General features: G+C 44.0%; 1 protein-coding gene across 5 annotated transcripts in view; it reads left to right on the top strand.

Annotated features, from left to right (window-relative positions):
• The window catches only part of svep1 (sushi, von Willebrand factor type A, EGF and pentraxin domain containing 1), a 91,521-nt gene extending 65,288 nt beyond the window's left edge, over positions 1-26,233 (top strand). For 4 of the 5 annotated variants that reach the window (XM_084344790.1, XM_084344789.1, XM_084344791.1 and 1 more), the window contains 39 exons: positions 412-543; positions 826-1,017; positions 1,149-1,270; positions 1,353-1,458; positions 1,551-1,754; positions 1,880-2,113; positions 2,199-2,360; positions 2,449-2,610; positions 2,950-3,111; positions 3,699-3,787; positions 4,256-4,352; positions 4,479-4,592; positions 4,804-4,917; positions 5,071-5,272; positions 5,459-5,616; positions 5,906-6,104; positions 6,235-6,410; positions 6,584-6,708; positions 6,824-6,953; positions 7,140-7,310; positions 7,595-7,768; positions 7,863-7,982; positions 8,082-8,258; positions 10,654-10,738; positions 10,851-11,042; positions 11,583-11,750; positions 12,118-12,790; positions 12,967-15,677; positions 16,192-16,426; positions 16,738-16,893; positions 17,558-17,621; positions 18,343-18,516; positions 18,611-18,787; positions 19,566-19,736; positions 21,140-21,310; positions 22,649-22,744; positions 24,008-24,103; positions 24,496-24,589; positions 25,920-26,233. In XM_084344790.1, coding sequence (XP_084200916.1) covers positions 412-543; positions 826-1,017; positions 1,149-1,270; positions 1,353-1,458; positions 1,551-1,754; positions 1,880-2,113; positions 2,199-2,360; positions 2,449-2,610; positions 2,950-3,111; positions 3,699-3,787; positions 4,256-4,352; positions 4,479-4,592; positions 4,804-4,917; positions 5,071-5,272; positions 5,459-5,616; positions 5,906-6,104; positions 6,235-6,410; positions 6,584-6,708; positions 6,824-6,953; positions 7,140-7,310; positions 7,595-7,768; positions 7,863-7,982; positions 8,082-8,258; positions 10,654-10,738; positions 10,851-11,042; positions 11,583-11,750; positions 12,118-12,790; positions 12,967-15,677; positions 16,192-16,426; positions 16,738-16,893; positions 17,558-17,621; positions 18,343-18,516; positions 18,611-18,787; positions 19,566-19,736; positions 21,140-21,310; positions 22,649-22,744; positions 24,008-24,103; positions 24,496-24,589; positions 25,920-25,950 — 8,816 coding nt within the window. In that variant the 3' untranslated portion in view covers positions 25,951-26,233. The remainder of the gene's footprint in view (positions 1-411; positions 544-825; positions 1,018-1,148; positions 1,271-1,352; positions 1,459-1,550; positions 1,755-1,879; positions 2,114-2,198; positions 2,361-2,448; positions 2,611-2,949; positions 3,112-3,698; positions 3,788-4,255; positions 4,353-4,478; positions 4,593-4,803; positions 4,918-5,070; positions 5,273-5,458; positions 5,617-5,905; positions 6,105-6,234; positions 6,411-6,583; positions 6,709-6,823; positions 6,954-7,139; positions 7,311-7,594; positions 7,769-7,862; positions 7,983-8,081; positions 8,259-10,653; positions 10,739-10,850; positions 11,043-11,582; positions 11,751-12,117; positions 12,791-12,966; positions 15,678-16,191; positions 16,427-16,737; positions 16,894-17,557; positions 17,622-18,342; positions 18,517-18,610; positions 18,788-19,565; positions 19,737-21,139; positions 21,311-22,648; positions 22,745-24,007; positions 24,104-24,495; positions 24,590-25,919) is intronic. The other variant, XM_084344788.1, reaches the window with a different exon arrangement.
• Positions 26,234-26,239: the final 6 nt, after the last annotated feature.

Below are 26,239 nucleotides of genomic sequence, written 5' to 3'. Positions count from 1 at the left end.
TTTAACATAACTTCTATGGTTTGCTAAGAATGACTCATTTCATCCTGGAAAAATAGAGTAAGGACAAGACTGCCCTCTGCAGGATAACTGGAGAAACGACTTTGAGTCAAGAAAAGGTTCTTCAAGGTTACAAAGACATATTTCATGTAGTTTGTCTCAATTTCCAGACCTCTGACGTTTATCCTGATGGTGTATATAAAATAGGTTTGACCAAAGTAATTAATGAGGTAGTAACACTTGAGTAATGCTGATGTGTCAACAGCTGATAAACAGAAATTAAGTATGAATATATGTAATTTTGTATTAAAAAGTCAACTAAAGTATGTATGTTGTTTTTCAGTCACATCATTAATATGTGTTAAAATGCTGTAAGTCTATACCTAAACCTTTTTCAATGTGTGTCTCTCTCAGGTGGTCGCCTCACACTGACCAGTAGCCACAGTCCAGGCTCCAAGTTCCCAGTAGGAGAGACTCTGGTCCAGTACACATCGACTGATGCAGCAGGAAACAGCCGCACCTGCAACCTCACCATCACTGTGCAAGGTACAGAGCTGATTTGACTTTTTATTAATGTAGTAATTCAGTATGTTTAAATTGTATGACCTTATTTATTTCCTTCCTCTCCAGTGGATTCTGTTATTTTTTCTGTTTTAGTTTAGTCGGTCAAAGTGTGATTCTTTATTTCTCTGATAATCTCGATAAAATCTATTGAAAAAGGCCAGCATGGGAAAGTATTTGTATATTGCATTTATGGTGGTATTATAAAATATTCCGCTCCTGCATGAACAAACCACGGAGGTTGATATACTATGTGTGTGTGCCCAGGGACGACCTGTGAGCAGCCGTACCTCCCAGTGAATGGAGAGTTCATCTGCTCTGAAGAGGAGGAGGGTGTTAACTGCACTCTTCGTTGTAAAGAAGGCTACAGCTTCACTCAGGAGGCAGTGCACAGCTACTTCTGCGCCTACAACGGTGTATGGGAGCCTCCGTACTCTTCAGACAGACCCGACTGCTCACGTAAGCGCAGCACATAGTTTTCTATTTAATACCACAGTATGTCTCATTACTGCAGGTACATTTAAGTGTACCTGAATACCTATATGTGCATATAATTGCATATTAATCTGAACCCTGTCTGTCTCTCCCAGTGAACCGTATAGCCAACAATGGTTTTAAGCCCTTTGAGATGCTGTTTAAAGCGTCTCGCTGTGACGACGTTGACCTGGTCAAGTCATTTGCTGGGGAGTTCAAATCCAAACTGGGAGGCATGGTGAGGATTTGTACATACACACGCATTCACACTGATTTGCTGTAAATCAGCTCTTAAACACGTGTTTTCTTCTCCTCCACAGCTCCCCAACATTTGCAGCAGCGATGACGTCACCTGCAAGCTGGAGGTGTTGTCACAGGGTCACTGCCTAGAGTACAACTACGACTATGAGAACGGATTCTCTATCGGTACGATGCAAAATACACTCTCACTTAATATCCCACCTGTATTTTGAGTGAATATGCGTATACTAAAGCTCTCCCCGTTCAATATTTATCAGCACCAGGGGGTTGGAGCAACAGCTGGAGTCCGCAGGGCGCCCAGGACTATGCCTACTTTGAGTCAGGCTTTGCTACAGGCTCCCGGCAGGTCGCCAGGCGGCAACAAGACGGCAGCATACAACCGCACCAGCGCACCAAGAGGCACCGAAAAATCACCGGACCCACCAGAGACCAAAAGATCCAGATCTTTTTCAACATCACAGGTATTTTAAATGTGATTATTAACCTTTGCATGTATAGGTTATAATCTGCATTATGACCAAATTATGTTTTTATTATATACAATACTAGCAGTTCTCAGTCCTTTAAACTTTGTCCATTCCCCCAGCAAGCATCCCTCTGCCCATATCGAGGAATGACTCAATAGAAGTGGCCAATCAGAAGAGACTCCTGAGGACGCTGGAGCAGCTCACTAACCGTCTGAAGCGAACACTGGCCAAGCAGCCGCTGTCCAGTTTCCACGTGTCCTCAGAGATGATCGTAGCTGATCCCAAATCTCTGGAGAGCAAGAAGGCGTTCCTGTCCTGCAGGCCGGGCTCAGTGCTCAAAGGCAGGATGTGTGGTGAGTATGACAGGATAAAACTTTTAATACTGCTTTAAAAGTTTTATGTTTACCAGTAAGTCATTAATTGTACGTGCTGTTGCAGTCCAATGTCCGGTGGGAACGTACTTCTCCCTGGAACATAACGAGTGTGCGAGCTGCTGGTTGGGCTCCTACCAGGACCAGGAGGGTCAGCTGGAGTGTAAGTCCTGCCCTGAAGGAACGTCCACGGCCTACCTGCACTCGCGCAGCGTCACTGAGTGCAAAGGTAAGACTCATCCACACTGTCACACCTCAACCTCTTCTCTGTGTATGAATATTTCTCACAATGTGGTGACACACCTGTGTTTATACAGGGCAGTGTAAGCCAGGTAGTCACTCTCTGAACGGGCTGGAGATTTGCGAGTCATGCCCGCTGGGTCACTTCCAGCCTGGTTTCGGCGCCAGGGAGTGTCTCGTGTGTCCTGATGAGACCTCGACTGTCACCAGAGGAGCGGTGGACGACACGGAGTGTGGAGGTGATACAGTCTGACGCTCTTCTTAACTCATTCTTAGTCATTCTTAATGCTGCTAGGAAACAAAAACAAATATGACTCCAGCCTGTAAGAAAAATGTGTCTGTTAGTGTTTGGCGTTCGTGTGCGATGATATCAGAAATTCCTCCTTGGATATTTCATATGATTTACCTTTAAGGTTGGAAAATAAATCTGGAAATTTTAGCCACCTAAGTTTCTCAGTTGAAAGACAAAAATAACCTACAATCTTTAAAAATGTGGAGCTCCCAGATGTTTTAACTTTGCAGCCAGCAAATGCCACTCCATTATGTTTTTCTTCATGTCTGGTCTCCTTCTTCTGCAGTCCCCTGTTCAGCAGGTCATTTCTCCCGGACCGGTCTGGTTCCCTGTTACCCCTGTCCTAGAGATTACTACCAGCCTGAACACGGTCGCTCCTTCTGCCTCTCCTGTCCCTTCTATGGCACCACCACTGTCACGGGGGCATCCACCATACAGCACTGCTCCAGTAAGTGTCCCTGCGCTCACAAATACAATATCAGTCTAGTTTGTTCCACGTGGAGCTTCAGCATTAGATTATGATGTGTGCGACATATGCAGCTTTTGGCAAAGTGCAGATTTTTCACTCTTTAAACTCCACTGTACTGTGTCAAGTTGGCATGTAAGATGACTTATGTTAAATTTCTACAGGACGTGCCAAGCGAAAACTATAAGGAGCTGTTCTGTGTCAGGCGCTCTGTGTGACAGCTTTTCTACACTCTCAAAACATACCGCTCCGGTTTTGTGGCGTCTGATCTATGTTGTGACAGCTCAGTCCAATTGGAAAAGGACTTACTGCACGAGATCAGGGGGAAATGGAAATAATATGACTTTTATTGCGCTGCTGCAGAGTGGAAATGAATAACAGTGCATGTCTGAAGTGTGGGAATGAACAGTGGATGGGACGTGCTGCCAGTTTTTAGTAAGAATACAGGCTTTTGTTCAGACATATCACAAACGTCTGCCAGTCTGGTGGCAAGGGGAAAGATCCATGCTGTGTTTTTCCGACTTGTCTCCGCTTACATTGCCGGGATTTTCTCTGGTTGTCGTCGTCAGGTTTTGGCTCCAGTTTTCTTCCTAAAGAGGAGAGTGTGACAGCGGCTCCAGAGGTGGAGGTCCATGAAGACTACCAAGCAAGCAGCCAGGTTAGTTTTGTCTTATCTTTGATTATTTCTGACACTTTACCATCATAATGGTTTCATATATCCAAGATGCAACTCAGAACAACCCTTTGTTTTTTGGGGGAAAATCTGTTTATTTCCAGATTAAACCTGTGTACAAATCATATGTTGAAGTTTACAGAATAAATTCCCACATTCCCTGATCCTCCAGCTTAAATATATTTTAGAAATATTTTAAATTACACTCAGCTAAATCTAAGACAAAGAATTAAACCGCAAGAAAACCGCAATACACAAGACCTTTGAATTAATAAGGAAAACAAACAAACAGCTTTATGACCCTATTACACATGTTATAGAGGAAAGAAATGTTAAAAAACTGTGATTCGAATGTTTGAATCGAAATTTATGAGCCTTAGATTAAAGGAGTGTTTCCATCGAGAGTTTTACTGTTACACTGTGACAGATTGACCTGATTGGCTGTTCCTGCAGGTTTTCCATGAGTGCTTCCTGAATCCCTGTCAGAATAAAGGCACGTGTGAGGAGGTCGGGGCGGGATACGTGTGCACCTGTATGCCTGGGTTCACAGGTAAACCTCCAGTCGGACCGAAGGAATAAGATGATCATTTGAGGCACCTGACATCCATCTCACCCACAGCTGTGTTGGGTGCGACTCTGTTACGACGAGTATTTGATCGAGCCTCTGATATTTCAGGTGCCAAGTGTGAGGTTGACATAGACGAGTGCGACTCTGCTCCGTGTCAAAATGGAGGCCTGTGTAAGGACGGTATGGGAGAGTTTGAGTGTCAGTGCAAGCCTGGATTTTTAGGTAAGGGACCATTGAGGAAAAACAAGTCTTAGGCCATTGATTTGACATTTTATGCAGCTGTAAAATTAACATAAACACTCATAAACATCTGTCAAATCAATGCTGCCAGGTCAAATTATGAACTTTTCATGTACAAAGAGCTCCTCTTGTTTTAGCATAGAGTGTTTGTGCTTCTCCTCTATCTCTGTTTGACTCTTATCTTTTGTCTCAGGCTCTCTGTGTGAGGCGGAGGTGAACGAGTGTGCCTCGTCCCCCTGTCTGAATGAAGGCGTGTGTGTGGACGAGGTCAACAAGTTCACCTGCAGCTGTGCCGGCGGCTTCACAGGTTAGATAAGGGGACTGGGTTACATTTGGATCATACAGCAATCAAACTTAACACATATTGTCAAATAATTATTCTTGTGGATAATTTGATTAAATTAAGTTTTTACTTCACAAATGCAGCTGTTTTCCTTTTTGTCTTTCCACATTTCTGCAGGATCTCGCTGTGAGCTGGAAATAAACGAGTGCCTCTCCAACCCCTGTCTGAACGGAGGTTTGTGTGAGGACCTGACGGCCGGCTACGCTTGTAATTGTGACGTCGGCTTCTCAGGGGATCGCTGCGAGGTCAACATCGATGAGTGTTACAGCGCCCCCTGTCTGAATGGAGGCTCGTGTCTGGATGCTGTTAACAATTTCAGGTAAAAAAAGAACATGATGGGAAAACTCTTTGCTATTTTTACCAACATATTATTCATCCTTTATAATGTCATGTTACTACAACACAATGATTTTGATATACATCTGCAGCTTAGATGAGATAATTTCCTGACCAGTAGTGTGTACCTGTAAGTGGTATTGTACCGTGTCCTCCCTCCCTCTCCCAGGTGTCAGTGTGTGGAGGGCTACCGCGGTCGCCTGTGTGAGGTCGACGTGGACGAGTGCGACCCCAACCCCTGCGTGAACGGGGCCAGCTGCCTGGACGGTCTCGGCTCCTACACCTGCCGCTGCCTCCCTGGGTTTAACGGAACCAGGTGTGAGACAGGTACTATAGGACAGATGACACATCACCATGGCAACTATAGAGGAGGTTGAGAAAAGAGAGATAAATAAAATACATGTTATTAAAGTGTCAGTTCAACTTGTCTTAAGATTTTGATTTGAGTACGCTAGAGTATGCATTATTTGTATGAGTTCAGTTTTTACACACAGAAATATAAGTTAAGATTAAAAAGTCAGAAACCAACCACAACCGCTCAGCTATTTATCAGCATTGACCTAATTAACTGATTTATTATTGTTCTATAAATGTAAATGCTTTTCTGTCCAATCAGAGATGTCCCCTGCCTTTAACCTGGACTTTGAGGTGTCTGGTATCCACGGCTACGTAATGATGGATGGAGTGATGCCAGCGCTGACAGAGATCACCTGCACCTTTTGGATGAGGTCATCGGATACCACCAATTATGGCACACCGGTCTCCTACGCAGTAGAGGGCAGCGACAACGCTTTCCTTCTCATAGACTACAACGGGTCAGTGATATACTGAAGTGAATAGAATATAAATACAAATAAATTGTGTAATTCATACTGTAAATGTGCAATAAATAATAAATCCTCTTTGACCGTTTTTCCCTCTCCCCGTTGTTCTCCCTCCTTACAGGTGGGTGCTGTATGTGAACGGCAAGGAGCGGATCACTGACTGTCCTGCAGTGAACACGGGTCTATGGTACCACATCGGGGTGTCCTGGAGGAGCTGGGATGGCGACTGGAGAATCTACATCAATGGGAAGCCCTCAGATGGAGGCAAAGGCCTGTCAGTCGGCACCACTATCCCAGGTGTAGTGCTATCCTCGACCTGCTCACCTATCTGCCATCACAAAATAATGTTGGATGTGTTTGTATCTGAACAAATCATATTCTTTTATGTAAACACAGTATTGCAGTAGAATAGGAGAATGATATCTCTGTGAGTGTTGGTTAACCTCTGACCTTTAACATGTGTCCTGTAGGTGGTGGGGCACTGGTACTAGGTCAGGACCAGGATCAGAGAGGCGAGGGCTTCAACCCTGTTGAATCCTTCGTCGGCTCTATCAGCCAACTCAACATCTGGGATCGTGTTCTCACACCTCAACAGGTACATGTAGTAATTGACTGTTTGATTGCTTAAAATGTACTGTATAGGTTTGTAAAGTCTATAGTCATAAAACAGGAATATTATTGTGAATGTTGTCCCCTCCTCTCGACTGTAGATTAAGGTCTTGGCCAGCAGCTGTCCAGCCTCTCATGTTACCCACAGAGGGAACGTTCTTGCCTGGCCAGACTTCCTCACGGGAGTGGTGGGGCGAGTCAAAGTAAACCTCAACAGCATTTTCTGTGCTGGTAAGAGATGCTTCACAAATATTTGCAGCCTCCAAACAACAGCAGTCTGGGTCTTTAAGGTTGAAACAGAATATTAAAAAATGCCTTTTAGATGACATTTTGTGCACCTATTTATCAATAAATGCCAATAAACTTTATATTCTTTTATCAAAATCCAACACTGACAATCATTCCTGGTCTCTCCAGATTGCCCAAAGCTGGAGAGCGCAGTGCCCCACCTGCATGCCTCCACTGTGGAGGTGAGCCCCGGCGCCCAGGTCCAGCTGTCCTGCGATCCCGGCTTTTACCTGTTGGGGGAGCCAGTGCTGCAGTGCCAAAATAAAGGAGAGTGGAGCCACCCTCTGCCAAGCTGTGAACGTAAGGCAGTGACGCAAACCGCTCTCTGATGATTTGATGTGTCTGTTTGTCCACTGAGTAAATATCTGTGGTGTTGAAATATCCTGAAATAACAAATTATTTGAAAGATCCAAAGGAAGTATAATAATTGAAACATCCAACTGTTTACGACTTTATTAGATGTGAATGTTAACTTGAACGGGTGTTTCATGTTGGTAAATATATGGTAAATAATGTAGCTATAGGTAGAAGACTCCTGGGTGAGATGCTTTATAATATTCCTCCGTCCTGTTTGTGTGTCACAGGAGTGTCCTGTGGGCCTCCTCATTCTCTGGAGAACGGCTTGTTTCAGGGGACGGACTTTCATGCCGGCAGCTCTGTGGTCTATCAGTGTAACGCCGGCTTTTACCTGCTGGGAGACACCAAAGTGCACTGTGCCAACAGTGGAAAGTGGGGAGGAAATCCACCAGCTTGTCTCGGTACTTCATTAGATAACATTGTTTCCTTTAGTGATATAAAGGAAAGAAAAATTGACATGTAAAAAAAAATTCTCTATTTTGTGTGTGTGTTCAGATGTGGATGAGTGCGCTCTGGGATCTGACTGTGATGAACACGCTAGTTGTCGGAACACAGAGGGCTCCTACACCTGCACATGTACCCACCCGTACACCGGAGACGGCAAAAACTGCACAGGTAACGAGATTTATTAAATGCTACGAAGACACTTCGTGAACCATTTCATCTGGGAACATATAAACCCATTTGTTGCGATGTATTATGTGTCTAACCCAGAGCCGGTAAAGTGTGAGAACCCCGGGTCTCCAGACTTCGGTCACAGAGACGGCAGCAACTTTCTGATGGGCGGCGAGGTTGTTTTTGGCTGCCAGAACGGCTACGAGCTGGTCGGCTCCACTCGCCTCCGGTGCCTGGAGACAGGAAGCTGGGACGATGCAGCCCCGTACTGCAGAGGTGAGGGGTTGAGTGGCCATGTCATCACAGTGCAGCAGCTGTACTATATATTAAGATCCTCAGGTTATTCATACTCCTAAAAATGTATCTGAACTATATTTAGGTTGCATGCATGGTCTTTCTCAAGGAGTGTGTAGCAATGGTGACGGAGCTAAACTACAATTAGATGTCAAGTGTCACTAGCAGTCGGTTTGGAGTATCATCAGATTAATCACTTTTATTAGATCCTGTCAGAACAACCTACCAAATCTCCTGCTGTCTTTTCAACCTTATCTCCATCAGCTCCGACCACAAGAGGGATCCATTTTCCTTGTTTGAGAAGTAGCTGTACCCACAGTACAACTGCTGATTGTTAGACATTGTTTCCATTGTCACAAATTCCCATGTAAAGACCAAAACCAACAGTGAATTTATTCCAATAAAAAGTACTGTCTATGTAGCCTGATACAGCTTGAAAAGTCATCCAAAAACTATTAAAATAACATCAATAAGCCAAAGTGTTGCACTGGGTTCCTTAACTACCATGAACATAGCCAATACAGATTATATAAGTCAATTACAAGTACGTAGAAGTAGACTGTACTAATGACTGGACTTAAATATAAAAAAACCCACTAGGAACAGGACTAATGAGGCTGATGCAAGACAGGTGGAGGGAAAGGCAGGCTGGGGAGGAGCACAGGAACACAACAACACTGGGAAGAAACAGAACAGAAGAAACCACAAAAACCCAGAAAACACATTAAAGGAGACAGAAATGACAGAATGATGCCACTTTCCAATATATACAGTAGTAATCTGTGGCTGATAACAGTCCCCAACAAGTACACCTTTTACTCATGTTTGAGTAAGGTTTGCAAAAGAACTAGACCCTGAGCTTGGGTTTGAGAGCCACAGACAACTTGATATTGTCCTTTTAAATGTGTAGAGAGTCACTACAGTACTTGATATACATTTCCTTTAGTATGTGTAGAATATGGGTTTAATCATGTAGCAGGCATCACGACGAGCTAGTGGTCTGATTAATCACGCAAAATCACTTCCCCTTAAATGTGGGAAAGGTACTGTGTTCCCTTAGTGTGACCACAAAATCACAGACCGGAGACACAGTTGTTTTATTTCCTGTTTCGCTTAAAGCTTTTGCATCCACAACACCCACATTTGGTACAGCTGTATTGGGTTTTTTTTTCGCTTCATGTGCTCCACCATGGGGTTTCAATATTTCACTAAGTAGAGAGGCGGGTTAATAATGCATTCAGCTATAAGAGCCAATAGGATCTGAGTAACACGCAAATTAAACAATGCAGATAGCTTAATAATGCACACACACACACACACAAATAATTAGTACAGACATACACACACTTACACTTTCCGCTAACACACATTATGCAGTACTGTGAGTGAGGTGATTATATATGCAGCTGTCTTTTTGTCTTCCACTGTGCGGTGGGCTGAAAGGCCTGACCACCGCAGCACCTCCATTGGCTCTAAGCCACATTCTTCCTGATAGAGAAAAGGGGAACTGACTTACTCAGCGCCTGCAGACTGTGCCAATATGTTACGCTCAGCCCCTGTTGACAGCAGCTGTTGACAGTCATACTGAAACTGAAGCGATTACCGTTAAAAGTGACTCAGTGTGTCATCTGAAATATAATAAGCAGCTACCTGATGTTCTTTGGAAAATAAATAGTTTCATTTTGATTTTCTGTCCTTGTAACAGGCAACAAAAAGATACGTTAAATAATTTATGTTGTTGTGCACTAGAGAGCACATTAATGGCTCAAAATATAACATTGTGGTTTTCTGCAACTGTTATAAGTGTGTACAAATCCAGTCTCATCATCGTGTGAGGTGGAAAATTTCCATCCTCCATTGCTGTTATAATGCAGTGATGTCTGAGTCTCATCTAGTCTAATCCACAAAACATTTCTGGAGCTTCACAGCAAAACAGTGTTTTCAACTGAAGTATATGTGGAGTTGTTTTAAATGTTTTAATGAACTTATCCTTTAATCTAGTCTTGCTCTGTTTCACCTGCTGTGATATGATATTTCTCTGACTATCTTCCTCTTCTGTTTTTAAAGGTGCTATGTAGTCGATTCATGGAATACTTAATCACTGAAGTACATTCATGCACTAATGCATTTGGCTGCTATCCATTAATATACTTTCCTGTGTGCCTCTGCAATGGAGCATTATCTTAGACGAAGTCATTGCCAAAATTGAATCTGCATTTAATCGATAACACTTTCAGGCGTCTGTAAACTCATGGAAATGTGTATAGAAGTTCTTTACTCTGAGGGTAAAGGTAGCCACACTTGCATTTAGTCAATCATATTATGTTGTCAGTGGAAGACAGCAGACACTAATCATCTCTGTAATGTTGCACTCCAGCTCTCTCCTGTCCGACACCAGCCGTCCCAGAGAACTCCATCATGAAGGGAGACAACTTCACCTATGGAAGCAAGGTGACTTTCAGGTATCATTTGCATCCCCTGCAACACCGTGTTGTTAAGCTGACAGTAGAAAACAAATTAAACACGACAAGCTGGAGTTTCTCGTTGAGCTCACTCTGTTTTCATTCTCCACAGCTGCATGAGTGGCTACCTGCCTCAGATCCCCTATGAGTTCCAGTGTCTCGCAAGTCTGACGTGGAGTGGGAGGCCACCTGTCTGTCACCCAGTCACCTGCGGGGGACTTCCGACTGTCGCCAACGCCGACTACACCCTCAACACCAACACATACCAGTCAACTGTCACATATACTTGTGCTGAGGGATATAGGTATGGATAAATGACCATCAGCTGCACTGTTGAGCCTTTGATTGAATCAATGGCAATTTTATCAATAATTTGAATTGCTTTTAGTTGTTTTTGTGACTGCTGAGTTAAATGAAGATGACATCATGATAAAGTAAGGATGAAATTGATTTGATGTACTGTTATCAAGTAAAATGCAACAGTACGAAACTAATGTAAAAATGCACAGGAGCTAATTGTGATGATAAGTTCACACCACAGAATCAGAAACAAGCCAATGAAATCTTAAATACATTAAGAGTTTATTAAAAGTGCATTAAAAACCCAATAGGACTTAAAACTTTCTTTTAAGTCCTATTTATTTGAAACCTTTGTTAAATTAATTTAAGTTTATAGACTCACTTACCTCTGATTCTGTTCAATCAGCACAATGTATGATGCCTTCTATGAATCACATCAGCAGTTCTGATTCAGTTGTGTTCACAAGTCGCCCTCTATTAATCTCTGTGACACTTTAATTGTGGTAGTGTGAATGTGTAAACTAAGTAGTGTGTCGGTGCGAAGACCACAGGGCTCCATGGAGGTGGTTTGCGAAGCGACAGGGGAGTGGAGCAGGCCCAGCCCCCGCTGCGTGAGCGTCCTGTGCAGCGAGCCTCCGACCCTCAGAGATGCCGTGACCGTAGGAGAGAACTATGAGCTGGGAAACAAGGTGCACTATGTCTGCAAAGAAGGGTAAATGTGGTTGAAGTCTACACAGTTATTACACTGTTTTATCAATTGAAACGAGCACATGTTAAAACCGAGGACGTCATATAAAAGGTCCCAATTTCTTCAAAGTGAGATTTCCTGGCAAGTCCTGGTTATATCGAAATACTGTGGAAGTGTCAAAACACTGGAGAAATCCCCTCTGTGTATTTAGAAATTGTGCCTTTAAATGAGTCATCAGGATTTTTGTAAGGTTGTGATGTCACAACTAGTGGTACCAGAAGGTCAGTTTAAGTGTGCAAATTTAATAAAATGATCAATCTTGTGATCTTACAGATTTTACATTTGCTGCAAGAAAATATCCTGATGTCCCCTTTTCGTGTTTTCTTCACAGCTACACTCTGATTGGCCCGGAGACCAGAGAGTGTCTGCCAAACGGCCAATGGAGTGACAGCTCCGCCCAGTGCGTCCCGCGCTCCTGTGGCCCCCCGCCCGCCATCGACCACGCCGAGCCCTATGAGAGCCACCAGCTGTTTGGAGACACCGCTAACTACTACTGCACTGACGGATACACTGCCGGCAACAACTCCAAGATGGTGTGTAATGCTCAGGGTGTGTGGGCGCCCCCTGATGGCATGGAGCCCCCTCGCTGCATTGCAAACTTCTGCCTACGTCCACCAGAGCTGCCCAATGCTATTTTAGATTCGGTCAACAAACCCAAATACGCCAGCAACACTGAAGTGAGCTATAAATGTGAGGAGGGCTTCATGCTCAACACCACAGCCACACTGAGGTGTCTGATGGGAGGAGAGTGGGAGCCTTCGCCATACGATATTGGCTGTGTGCCAGTGAGGTGCTCCAGGCCTGAGAGCATCGATCGGGGCTATGTAAGCGGCTCGAACTACAGTTTTGGAGCTGTGGTGGCGTACAGCTGCGATAAAGGCTTCCTGATCCGAGGGGAGAAGAGGAGGACCTGCAAGGCTAATGGAGAGTGGGGAGGAGTTCTGCCTACCTGTGTACCTGTGACCTGCCTCCCTCCTCCGTCACTCAAAAATGGATACATCCAGGTTAGCCACAAACATCAGAATTAATACACACTGTACATATTTATCCTTCGGCATCCAACAGTCTTACTTCAGGTTATAGAAAATAAACCTTCTTCACATTTTCATATTTCATATTGTTTAAATGAGTGACTAAAGACATGTTTCATGACATATCCCCTCTGTTTATTCCCCTACAGGGCAGAGGTCGATTCACCTTCAACAGCAAGGTGACATACGCCTGTAATGCAGGATACAGACTGGTCGGTCGCTCAGATCGACTTTGCCAAGCCAACCGGCAATGGTCCAACAGTGACCCTCCCAGCTGTGTTCTTCTGACCTGTGACCCTCCTCCTGACATCGTCCACGGACATTACAGGGGGTCTGACTTCCAGGTGGGCCGAAAAGTGCAGTATGTCTGTGATGAGGGTTATGAGCTGGCTGGGGACGCCGTCTGGACTTGCCTGAAGTATGGAAAGTGGGATAAGACGCGGCGTCCACGTTGCTCACCGGTGCAGTGTCCAGAGCCGCCACTGGAGGAGAACCACCTGGTTCTGAAGGGCCTGGACTCTGAATCTGGAACTGTGGAGTTATCCTGCGAGGATGGCTATGTCCTCGAGGGGGCCCGGATCCTCCGCTGCACCGTGTCCCAGGAGTGGAACGACACCTTTCCAGTGTGTAAGCAAGTGTTTTGCGGCCCCCTGCCTGAAGTGTCGTTCGGTGGCCCTTCATCGTCCTCTCCTCCATTCCCTTTCAGCTCTGTTGTGAGCTACACATGCATGGATGGCTTCACTTTAAGAAAAGAAGACTCTGTGTCCTGCCTAGCCAGCGGGCAGTGGAGCGATCCTCACCCAGAGTGTATTCCGGTTGAATGCCCTCAGCCTGTGGAGATTTCTAATGGTATCGTTGATGTTCAGGGTCTGATGTACCTCAGCAAAGCACTGTACACCTGTAAGACCGGGTATAACTTAGCAGGTAACTCTACTGTCCTCTGTGGAGAGAAGGGACTCTGGATTGGAGGGGTTCCTTCCTGTCGCCCAATTGAATGCTCGATCCCTAAACAGATAGTCAATGGGAAAGTAGCTTATACGAAACTCCAGTTTGGTCACAGTGCCACCTACTCCTGTCGTCGTGGTTATCGTCTTCAAGGCCCAGAGACACTTAAGTGCCAGGCCAGTGGGGAGTGGGACATCGAGCCACCTGCATGTGTGCAGATATCTTGCACCCCACCCCAACCAATTGAAAATGGGTTCGTAGAGGGCCAGGATCACAGTTTTGGTGTCACCATTTTCTACAGCTGCTTCCCTGGCTTCCAGCTAGTCGGCCATGACCATCTGACCTGCGAGGAGTTCGGCTGGTCTAGTTCTGTTCCTGTCTGCGTGCCCTCGGACTGCGGCCTGCCTCCTCACATTGACTTTGGAGAATATGTGAGGGCGACAGAGCAAGGTGGAGGAGCTTCTGGAGCATTAGCCTCACCTATGGACTTGAGCTTCCTTCACGGGACGTTAATCGAGTACCGGTGCCACAAAGGTTACGACCTCACCAGCCCCACCAGGTTGGTGTGTCAGGAGGACGGAGGCTGGAATGGGACGGCCCCGTCCTGTGTCCCCGCAGAGTGTGAAACACCACCTAGTCCGGAGCACGGCTGGGTGAACGTGACTGATACCTCTCTGGGAAGTTCGGTCAGGTATACATGTGAGGAGGGATATGAGCTGGAGGGGGAGGCTGTGAGGCAGTGTGTATCAGGCCGACTGTGGACTAAGGACGCCCCAGTTTGTCGGCCTGTTTCCTGTGGCGACCCAGGTGCTATCACTAATGGTACAACTCACGGAGGTGCTCATGTGTATTCAGAGGTCCTCCGCTATGAGTGTAGTCCTGGATTTGTCCTAAAGGGTAGTGACACAATCACATGCCAGGTGGATGGAAAGTGGAGTGGGCAGAAGCCTTTTTGTGACCCAGTATATTGTGGTCCTCCTAAAGTCCCCGGTGATATAACTTTTAAAGGAGAGGTGTACAGCTATAATAATGAAATAGAACTGATATGTCAGCCTGGTTTCCTTATACAAGGGAAATCTGTCAGTGTTTGTCAGGCTGATGGCACCTGGAGTCACGAGTCTCTCACCTGTGTACCTGTCCGCTGTGGCAAACCCTCACCGATACCCAATGGGCATGTGTTGGGGTCAGACTTTGGCTTGAACAGCAAGGTAAAGTACGAATGTGATGAGGGATACACGCTTAACGGAGAGCCTATGCGTATTTGTCAGTCGGACGGACTTTGGGACAATCCTGCACCACGCTGTGATATTATAAGCTGTGATCCGCCTGAGGACATCAGTCATGGCTTCCTCAATGGCTCCAGCTTCAACTACGATGACGTGGTGGAGTACGTCTGCTTCGATGGCTACGAGGTAGTCGGAGATCCCATCCTGCGCTGCTCCGCCGAGGGCTTCTGGTTGGGTGCTGTGCCCCAGTGCCGGCCATGTGTCTGTGCCCTCCCCATGCTGAAATTCGGGGTGGTTGTCGGGCGCGACCGCGCCTGCGGAGACAGACTGAACTTCCAGTGTGATGAAGGCTACAGGCTGCTGGGTCCCTCCCAGGCCGTCTGTGAGAAGGGAGGGGTGTGGAGCCCCGGTGTGCCTATGTGTGGCCGGGGAAGGTGCAGTGCCGCCCCGCCTACAGTCCCTAACGCTGTCCAGCAGGGCGGCTCTGCCACCTTCTTAGACACGGTTATATACAGGTGTCGGCCCGGCTACCAGCCGAAGGGGTATCCACACCTCTCCTGTGGGAGAGACGGCAGATGGGGGGAACCCAGGATCAGCTGTGAGCCTGTGAGCTGTGGAAAACCTCCAGCTCTAGCTCACGCTCAGGTGGTGGGAGACACCTTCACCTTCCCAAATCAAATCTCATACAGGTAAATACTTTTGTTATTGCTGTCAGTTGAGTTAAAACGTTATTTAAATGGTAAACGGTAGTAAATTTCAGGTGAAACTAGTGATTGCATGAAAATTTACTTAAGTTTTGTACTTAAGTACAATTTGGATGTACTTGTGCTTGAATATTTCCATTTTCTGCCTCTTTACACTTTCTCTACCACTACCATATCTGATGCAATAATCAATCAACCCATAGTTTACAGTATATACATACATGAAAAACATATGTAAAATGTACTTTTACTTGTATTTTTGATTATCAGATACTTTTAGACTTTTTTAGTACTTTTTGGTACTTTTTACAAAACTATGGGTGAAACTATAGTTTAGTAAGATTACCTATAAAGTTTATATTAACTGACCATTGGTTTAAAAAAACAAATGCTACCAATAGTAAAACATGTGTTTTTCTTAACTTATTTAAAAGGCATATAAAAGATTACATTTATTATGGTTGACATTAAAGTTTCTTATTTCCCTCTTGCAATCCAGGTGTGAGGATGGGTACGAATTAGGCAGCCAGACAGCCTCTCTCTCTTGCCAGAGCGACGGCACTTGGTCCAAACACAGCATCCGGTGCCGCACAGCCCCCTGCCTGCTACCCACTAACTTCTCCATCCCCCATGTGGTAGTGAGTGGGAAGGAGCTCACTCCTGTTGGAGGCACCATCACCCTCTCCTGCCCTCCGGGGCTTTACCTGCAGGGGTCAGCAGTGGCTGAGTGTCAGGTAGGAAACATGTTGGTCAATGATTTGTCCAAGTCTCTTAACGTCCTGGTTGAATAATGATTAACAATATGTTCCTGGTCACTCTGTATGCATGCAAAGAAGATTAGGAACTGAGCTTTTGTTTTGGTTAATGAAACCTGGGTGAGAGATTTAATGCCAATCTGACATGTTTCAGTCGGTTTGCTGTTACAGACTGTGGCCATAATGGGTTTACAGTGACGGTATCTCTTCTGTTTTCCACTGAGTATGTCAATTAGAAACCATGAATAATGCAGTACTTCCTTGTCCTGTCTGTTGTATTGTTTGCCAAGATGGGCGGTGGCTGGGCGCCAAGCATCTCCTCAGTTTCCTGCGAACTGGTGGTTTGCGAGAAACCCCCTCCTCTTCTTCACGGCGTCACGGAGGGGGACAGCTACAACTACGGAGACTTTGTCATGTACTCTTGCCTGCCAGGCTTTGACATGAAGGTACTGCTCACCAGGCCGAGTTACCATTCGAAGGGTTTATTAGTTAAGCAGCTAAGACGAGAAAACATGGGTTAATGAATTACCTCATCTGGAAACTACACAGACAAAAACACAGTTGTATTGGAGACAAAATTGTGATTAATGGGAAACATTAAACCTTAAGAGTGTGGCTCTTCCCAGTGTTTTCTTAACCCCTAAAAAATTTAATTTGAGCACAACAGTACCCAAAAAAAGTCAGTCTTGTCGACTCGTTCCTTGTACAACAACTGACGGCTTCTTTCACTCTCCTACACTGTCCCACTAGACAACAGGCTGTCCAGACTGACCTAATGGCTAACAATCAGATTACAGAAAGTCACATGATTTCTCCTCAGAAATCAATAGGAGTGTGTATTTGCAGAGCAAACAGGAGCTGAGTCACTCCATTCCTGATACATGATACCACTGATATACAAGCCTCCTCAATCTGCTCTCTACAATAAATTTACTACACTACAGACACATACAGAGAGGACAAACTGCTGACTTTAGTAGCAGTTCAACAACGGCTTTGTAAACAAGGTTTCATTGTCTAAGCATGAAGTGAAAAACTTTGCAAAACACTTTGCTGTGTTTAGGTCGTCTACTGTTGTTGTAGTTTTACACTTTGTTCCTCTCGTCGCAGGGAGACTCTATCCAGACATGCCAGGGAGGCAGAACGTGGAGCGGCACCCAGCCAGTGTGCGTCGGTAGGTTTGTTTCCAGACCAGGAAATGTCTGTAAGAATGTTCAATATTTAATCCCATTGTTGTAAATCTTGTCAGAAAAGTTTAATGAAACCACAAACACTAATGAACAACTTTATTTACACAGCACGTTTCATGTATAGAGTGTCAGCTTTTTACAAAAATGGACCCAATCACAAGGCACACACAGAGAACGAAAGACGAGCTTTAACGATGAGCAGATATCCACGGTCCAAAAACTAATAACTGGAAGACAGTACAAAAACTTACAAACCAGACAAGGACCAGGAGACAGACGCAGGAGTGACAGGATGACAACAGACCAACCAACGAAGAGTGAGGGGAAAACATAAAAGCTTAAATACACACTAACTAATGAGATTAACTTATGAGACACAGGTGCGCACAGGAAAACAGACAAAGAGAGGAAGTGGAAAGTGAAAAATGAATCAGGATATAAACTACCAAATAAAACAGGAAATAATTAAGCCGTGACAAAGTGCAGCTCAGTGTGCTTTACGGAGGAAAATAAAATCATACCACACAAAAGAGAATAAGACGAGCAATAAAAACAATATTAAGATAAAAGCTCAAAAGGCCAATATAAATGTTATGTTAAATGTGTAAATGTATAGAAGGTGAGTTCATCATAATGTTATGCAACCTACACACCTTGGATACACACATGCATCAACGCCTTTATGCCCGTCTATTGTCTCCTCAGCACAGTCCTGTGGGCCTCCTCCCATAGTACAGAATGCACAGGTCCAGACAACAGGAGAGACTTACCTACACAATGCCAGCTATGTGTGTAATGCTGGCCTACAGCTGGTCGGCCCAAAGACTCTCATGTGTCTGAGCAACGGCACGTGGAGCCTGCCAGCACCTACATGTGAAGGTATAGAGGATGGTCTCATCCCGATCAGCGTCCATCATCGCTGTCGTCATTCTTTTCTGAATTATTCAACCTCTTGTTTTTTCTGTCGTGTCAGCGGCTAAAGGCTGCAACAGTCCGAAACAGATGTTGCACGGCAAAGTGCAAGAACACAACCTGAACACGGGGCGCGCCGTGGGCTTCCAGTGTGATAAGGGCTACAACCTGGTGGGAGATCCTCTGGTTGTGTGTATCGGAGGAAACACCTGGAGCTCCACTTTCCCCACCTGCCAACGTGAGAGTCCACACACAGAAACGCTGACGCTGATGTGATTTGAATACGTGAATTTGTCACTGCCTGCAGCTGTCTCTTACTCTGTTTGTCTGGATTCCTGTAATGTCTGTTTTTTTCACACCCTGTAAACATGGAAACTGTTGCAACGGTTGCACCACGTAACATGAGCACACACCCCAACCAAAAGCCTTTACAACATCAGCCATCATAATCTGTTTCACAAGAAAACCTCAGCGAGTTGGAGCTTCTCCTCCCACGTTTTTACAGTTTGAGTCAGAGCAGTTTTCTGGAAGAAAACTTGCAAAACTTAGTGTTGTTTCGTGATATGAGCAAAAGTGAAACCTATTTTTACAGTCTACTGTCAAATCTCCTCTTTGTTTTGTTTTTTTACCATATTTAATTGACTGTTGATTGATTTTTTTTGTTATTTTAGTCAAACTCACTCATTTTATCTCATTGTTATCTGATGAAAAACACAGGCTGAATGATTAAAAATGCAGCTTTGGACGGTATCAATCAAAGGAATACATCCAGATATGTTCTGATTTGTATATTTATTTTGATCCATCATGATTCAATAACTGTCCTCGATCCCAATTTACAAACATGGAAAAAAAGAACATCCCCAAGTACAGCCTAACTACTGTATATTATCATAACGAGGTAATACTATTAATAATCTTTATTTAATACACTTCTTAGCAAGGCTACAGATGAGGTGGGTCAGCTGAAAAATAAAAAAGACTTAATATCAACGCATCATTTCTGTTCCTTACAGCCAAGTCCTGCTCGGCTCCTCCAGGCTGGAGGGACGACGGCTCCCAGCAGGAGTTTCACGTCGGACAGTCAGTCCGCGTCACATGTCCCAAGGGTCAGCAGGTCAAGGGCAGCGGCTCCATCACCTGCAGGCCAGACCAGACCTGGAGCTCCATCAGCTCTGCGTGTGAAAGTAGGTGAAAAATACTAAATGTTCATTTTGGGAAACTGTTGCATGTCAGGTGCTGCTACAGAGGAGATTATTATTGACAAATAGCTAAATAGTCCCTCAAAAAAAGTAATTAAGGTTTGATGATCTGATGCAAATATTCAAAATATATCTTCCAATCAGAGTTTTATAACTGCGAATATTCAATTTAACTTTAATTTTAAAGCCACAGATCTAAATGTAAATATAATCTGCAGTACATGCGCTAATTGTTGATTACATTTGATGTATTTATTACCATTTGACACTATTTGTTTCATTATAGTTAATTTTATAATCTATTGTTTGTTTTCCAATTATTACTTCCTTCCATTTTGACCGAGGCTCTCAAAAATCTTTGTTTTTAGGCCTCAAAAGGCATAATTTCATCCCTAATCAATCAGCTTTTTGCTCATTTACTTGATCAGTCTGAAATCCATTTCCTGTTATTTAGTTATGTTTGCTGAAAACCAATCAACTCAATCAAAGGATGTCGATTTTCTCTGCACTCATGTCGTAATAATCAAGTCAAAACTGTGTATTTGATATTTCCCACCTCTGCATGCCGCCTTTATCTTGTGCGTCTCTACCTTTGCATGGCTGTTAGCTGAGGCACCATTTCCTGTCTGTTCTCTCTCACTGAGCTGCCACACAAAAACAAATTATCAAACACTGTGTTGGTGTCCTGTTGGCTGCACTAATTGCGGGCACCTCTGCAGCTCCTATGGCAACCTTTGTCCGATAATCCTCTGATCTTTCTTACACGCAGTCGTCCTGAATATGCAGCACAATGGTGCTTAACGTTGCTATGGCTCGCCGTTTGTATTTGCATGATGTTAATTCTGTTACGCATGTTTACTGTGATCCTTTTAGTCACGTTTTGGTCCTGAGGGGAATTTTTCATAGAGACAGTAACTGTCACGCATGAAATTCACCATCTTCACAGGTGATTAGGGACACAGAAAACACAGCTTGATTTCACTCAATAGACAAAGATTGCTTTACTCCACATTGCACAATTTCGTAATCAGCATTTTTCCAGATACACGAGGGGTAGACAAAATAACAGAAAGACAATAAAATATTGAAGCTCATGCTGGGACAGGAGTGTCAAACATTTAGATTATGTAATGCATCAGTATTAAACACAGGAAAGCTTCTGTAGGAAAGAGAAATGATATTCTCTACAACATTTTAAACTGCTGTACTGTACAGTAAGGTGTTTCTTTTATTTTGTCCACCCCCCCAAGACTCAGCAACTTTCCTCTTTGCTCAAACAGAAGATTGAAATGATTAAAACCTCCTCAAAATGATCTTTAATCAAAGTTTTGAGGCAGCAGACAGATAGTATGTAACTCGTGGGTCGTTCCATCTGGGCTGTTGTGCAGGGGTGTCCTGTGGCCCCCCCCTCCACGTGGCCAATGGGGTGGTGCGGGGGGCGGTGTTCCAGTTCGGGGACGTGGCGGTGTACTCGTGTTTTGGCGGCTACGCCATGGAGGGCGTCGGAAGGAGCAGGTGTCTGGAGAACGGCACCTGGACGCCGCCTCCCACATGCAGAGGTAGAGAGAACACACCTGTGTGTCGAACCGAAGGGACTCTCCCCCTTTTCCCGGGACACTTCCTGCTTCTTCTGACTGTCCGCGCCGCTCCTCAGCTTTTTAATTCTTCTCTGGACCGCTGCTGCTCGACCGCAACAGATACAGTTTCTCTGTGCCTGCTCTCTCTGTCATCTAATGCCTTCCTCTGAGGGACTGACACCAGTTGCACGTACACAGTATGTGGAAGTAGATGAAATAAACTGTTGCTATGAGCTCTGCTTTTTGTTTTTTTGCTGAAGTTGAGGTTGGGAAAGGATTTGATTCAGAACAGTTTCACCACAGATCCTCTTCCCTCCTGCTGTACCGTCACTGATGCCTCTTCCTGTACACTTTTGACACCTTGTCCTCACATGTGACTGTAAATATTCACATATGACTACCTACTAAAGCCTGGATCCAGCCCCATTAAAGAAAAAAAAGTAATTTGCACTTGATATTTACAGGGAGGAGGTGTTCTGTTTGATGGCCACCAGTATCCACGTCACTTCCATAGTTTAAGTGTTGGTGAATGTATGGCCTTCTGGATCAAAGTGGAAGAACCATGTTTGAGACAATTATAACAGAGGAAAATACTCCAGTTTCTCTGAAAGTGGAAATAATAAGTGAATACTAACTCAGCACATGATCTCACAAATTTTCCGGTTTGTTAGTTTGTCCCTTAAAGTGAAAATCCTTTTACTGGCAGAAAACATAGAAAATCATCAAGTGTACTCCCTGTGATGACTCAAATTTAAGGAAAGAGCTGTAATTTGAACAGGAAAGTTGACTCTCCGTCTGACAAAAGCCATACTTGAGAATTGACAGAAAATCACATTCACAGCAGTAAACATCACAGACTGATGATATCGATCAGTTGAAAAGTATCTAAAGATGAGTAGGCTTTTTCTTCAGTATCTCATTTTTAGTACGTTTGTTTTTAAAAGAAATGTCCTGAAACTCAGCGAACATATCATCCACAGAGAGTAAACGTAAACTTCACAAATCACAAGGCGCATCAGAGAGTCAAATTCGAGTCGGGCTTTAAAGAGAAAGAGAGCCCACTGCATGCAGCATGAAATTCAAACGGCCTCTCGCATGATTTACATGTGAAAACAAGGGATGGATCCAGGCCAGCGTCGGGTTGAGTTTGCGCATGTTACTGTCTATATGTAAACACAGAAACACGCGCACACACTCAGCAAAAAACCTTTAACTTCTCTTTCTCTTATTTCACTGGAAGGAGGCTGAATAAGTTCAGTTTCCTGCTCTCTTCTATGCTCGAAGTGTAAAATGTGTCCGTGTGTGTGTCTTCTCCTTCAGCGGTGTGTTGGTTGCATTGCCAGAACGGAGGCGTGTGTCAGCGGCCCAACACCTGCTCCTGTCCAGAGGGCTGGATGGGCCGACTTTGTGAGGAACGTGAGTATCTCATCGTCAGATATCGCTCAGTGAGCTCCGCTGGCACGATCCCGGGCGTGATCCTAAGTGTGTTACCACTCAAACACTGACCAACAACAGGTCCAACCAGCTTGCTAAGCAGGTTTTAGCAGACAATGGTGCACAAAGATGATCCAGAGACAATGGAGTGAAAGGTTGTTTTAGCTGAGACACTGAGAGAGTTATTGTTGTTCATTCTCTGCACGTCAACAAAACACTGTCGAGCAGTTTTTCAAACAATGTGTCTATTGACATGGATAGACATTATGTCCATCGCTAGAAAATAAAGAAGCAATAATCCAAGAATCACCAAAATCCAAAGACAAGATTGGAAACTGCTCATAAATTGATCGAATCAATCATGTTCCCCAGAGGATGAATCCCTTTTACATTGGTCACCTGTACCTCCACAATGAGGCTAACAGTTTTGTTTTTTAGTAAAATTTCTTGACAACTAATGGATGGACATTCATGCTGCTCAGACAATCAATGCTACTCACGTGGCTAAGTATAAAGAGTAGTGACAACGTTCAAGAATGTTCAACTTAGCTTCAAACACGCTGTGTGTGAAAAGGGGGCCCAGGGCTAAGAGCTACTGACTTTGGCGATCCCCTGACTTTTTGTCCAAGGCAATCAGCAGGTCATAGTTTTGAATAATCCTGTTTTATTAACTCATTAGCTACAATCATTTGTGGTTCCCAGAGGATGAATTCGACTGACTTTACCTTTTCCACCTTGTGCCATCATCAAGGTCAATTTAAATGAGTTGTTTATGACCGATACCTGCAAAAACTAAAGACACATCCTTCAGCCTCAGCTGTACTTTGTGTTTTGTGCTAATTAGCAAACATTTACACATTACTATGCTGAACTAATATGGTGAACATGTTAAATATTATACCTCATTATGTCAGCAGTGTCTTTGTTAGCATGTTGACATCCTGCTGGTAGCATTTAGCTCGATACATACTGTAGCTGTGCCTCACACCGGATCACGGCTAGTCAAAACTACAGGCTGCTGCTTTCAGACACAACTATTGAAGTGACATTGCTCTTTACACAGCTAACGGAGCCTTCTTGAAACTTAAGATCACTGGATCACTTTTTAATCAGTACAAAAATATGCCTCCGTGGTCACACGATCTTCTCTTTCCAAACCACATCAAATGTTTTGGATTTCAACAGAGACGGGACCGATGACTAAGTGTTTCCCCGCTCACACTCCTCTCTCCTCTTTAAAAACAGCGATCTGCATCCTGCCGTGCCTGAATGGAGGCCGTTGCGTGGCACCCTACCAGTGCGAGTGTCCCACGGGGTGGACGGGCACACGCTGTCACAGTGGTGAGTTCACGATGCTCTCGCATGTTTAGGCTGGTACGTATGTGAGTAAACCTGCTGCGTGCATTAACAGCACAGTGACGCAGGGTGATAACGACAGTGACGTAAAGGGAATCCTGTGATGATCCTCCTCTCATCCTGACGCCACTGAGGGTTGTGTGACGCCATTGTTTCCCCTCTTCTATATAACTTATTTGAAAATAAGTAAACGGCAATTGTTTGTGAATAACAGCGTGACATAATGCCAGAAAATGTTATCATAAAGACATTCATTCATTTCCTTCTTCCTGATACAAACTTTTTTTTTTTCAGTGTTACTTCCTTATAAGCACAACCTGTACTTAGTAATGATGATTGTGCTGTTTCTCAACTACGTGTCTGTGTCCTGCCCACAGCTGTGTGTTCATCACCTTGTCTGAATGGGGGCAGATGCATCCGACCGAACAGATGCCACTGCAGTCCAGGCTGGAGCGGACACGACTGCTCCAGGTGATTAGACACAAAGACACCCCCCAAAAAAAGTTCCTCAACAAATGCAAAATCTCTCCTGAGATTGTTTTAGATAAATATATGTAATTCTAAAACTTAAATGTGATAGTTTCAATGAATAATTACAGTGACAAATACTACAACGAGTCGGCTAGATTTATATCTATCTATCTAAAAATCCAGACTCCATTGACTCAATTTTAACTTTTATCCGAATCTATTATATAGTCCAAACTGTGGGTGAAGAGAAACTGCGCAACATGCTCTGAGCTTCATGAAAAGTCCTGCGGTTTCATATGAGTCATCTTTATGGGGTTGTTATTTTACTTGATAATTTAGTAATTTATGTAAAAGGAAAACAAATGAAAGCACTAAGTGACAATTCAAAATATTAATGCTCTTTATCAAGCAGTTTTTCTAAATAAAAGTCTTCTGCTACTTTCATGCAAATGCACGTTTTAAATATTGAGGGTGCGTCCACTGCACGAAATCTACACCGATGAATGAGACTATTGTTGCTGCGTTCCAGTCAACGTCAAGGGTGCGCAGTGCCAAAAGTTGATAAAAAACGTGCCTGATGTTATCAAAATAATGTGTCTTTGGCAAGTGTACGCACAAGTGAGCCTTCAGCCGTGCAGCCTCTTTGCACATATGAACAAAAAAAAAGGAGGAAAGATGTGACATTAGGTTTCAGATGCAATATTACATTTTATTTTAGCATTTTTATACCTGGAAATGTATCTAAATATTACATTCACTAGCCTCATACAGATACTGACGTCTAGAAAAACATCCTACCCCCTCCCTGTGGGATCCGCGGGAAATAGCTATTCTACCTTTAAGTGACGTTTCAGTGTACTTTTTCTAGTAGGACGTTAGAAAAAAAATAATCGTCGTGCTCAGAGTTGTCTGGAATGCAGCGTTAGTGTCCTGGTTTTGATCAGATTTCACTGTGTTTGCGTGTTTGTGCCTGTCAACATCACATCCTGGTTTCAGAAAACTAGAACAGCTCTTATTCCATACTCTGAGATACTGCAGCTTGTTAACACTTCACTCAGGGTTTTAAGCACCAGTGCAGTTGGTGTAATAAAAATATGATGATAAAGTGTAATGAAGCTGTAAAGTACATGCTTGAATGAAAGTAATAGATGGTGAACAAATGGAGAAGAGTCTTCACTTTCAGCAGTGTGCGGGCAGCCAAAAAGTGAGCTCACCATCCATGAATAGTCGGATTTTCCTTCAGTTATGAGTCATCTTAACTTGGAAAACAAGCTTTTCTTAGACCTGAATTTCCTGACCTAATACCATTTCTCCATCCCTCTCTTTACAGGAAAAGGAAATCAGGATACTATCACTTCTAAAGGTTACACTCAGCTCCATGTGAATCGTCTTATGAAGGGAACTCTTGTATAGTTAAACTGACACCTGTAAACCATTCATTCTCATCTCTCCGCAAAAGGCAAAGCAAGAACCATTTTGTAAAATAAAGCTGTATTTTTTCATATAGAGACTCAACAGTATTAAACATATGCTGCTATATACTTGTACGATGTGTAAAAACTATTGATGTGATTGTCCAATGTATATGTGTAAACTATTCTCACATTTTTATTAAAGCATAAAATACCATTAAAGGCTTTTGTCTTGTGT

This window comes from Pagrus pagrus (assembly GCF_965226575.1).
Source record: "Pagrus pagrus genome assembly, chromosome: 22".
NCBI lineage: Eukaryota > Metazoa > Chordata > Actinopteri > Spariformes > Sparidae > Pagrus > Pagrus pagrus.
This window is presented reverse-complemented; position numbering and strand designations above follow the sequence as displayed.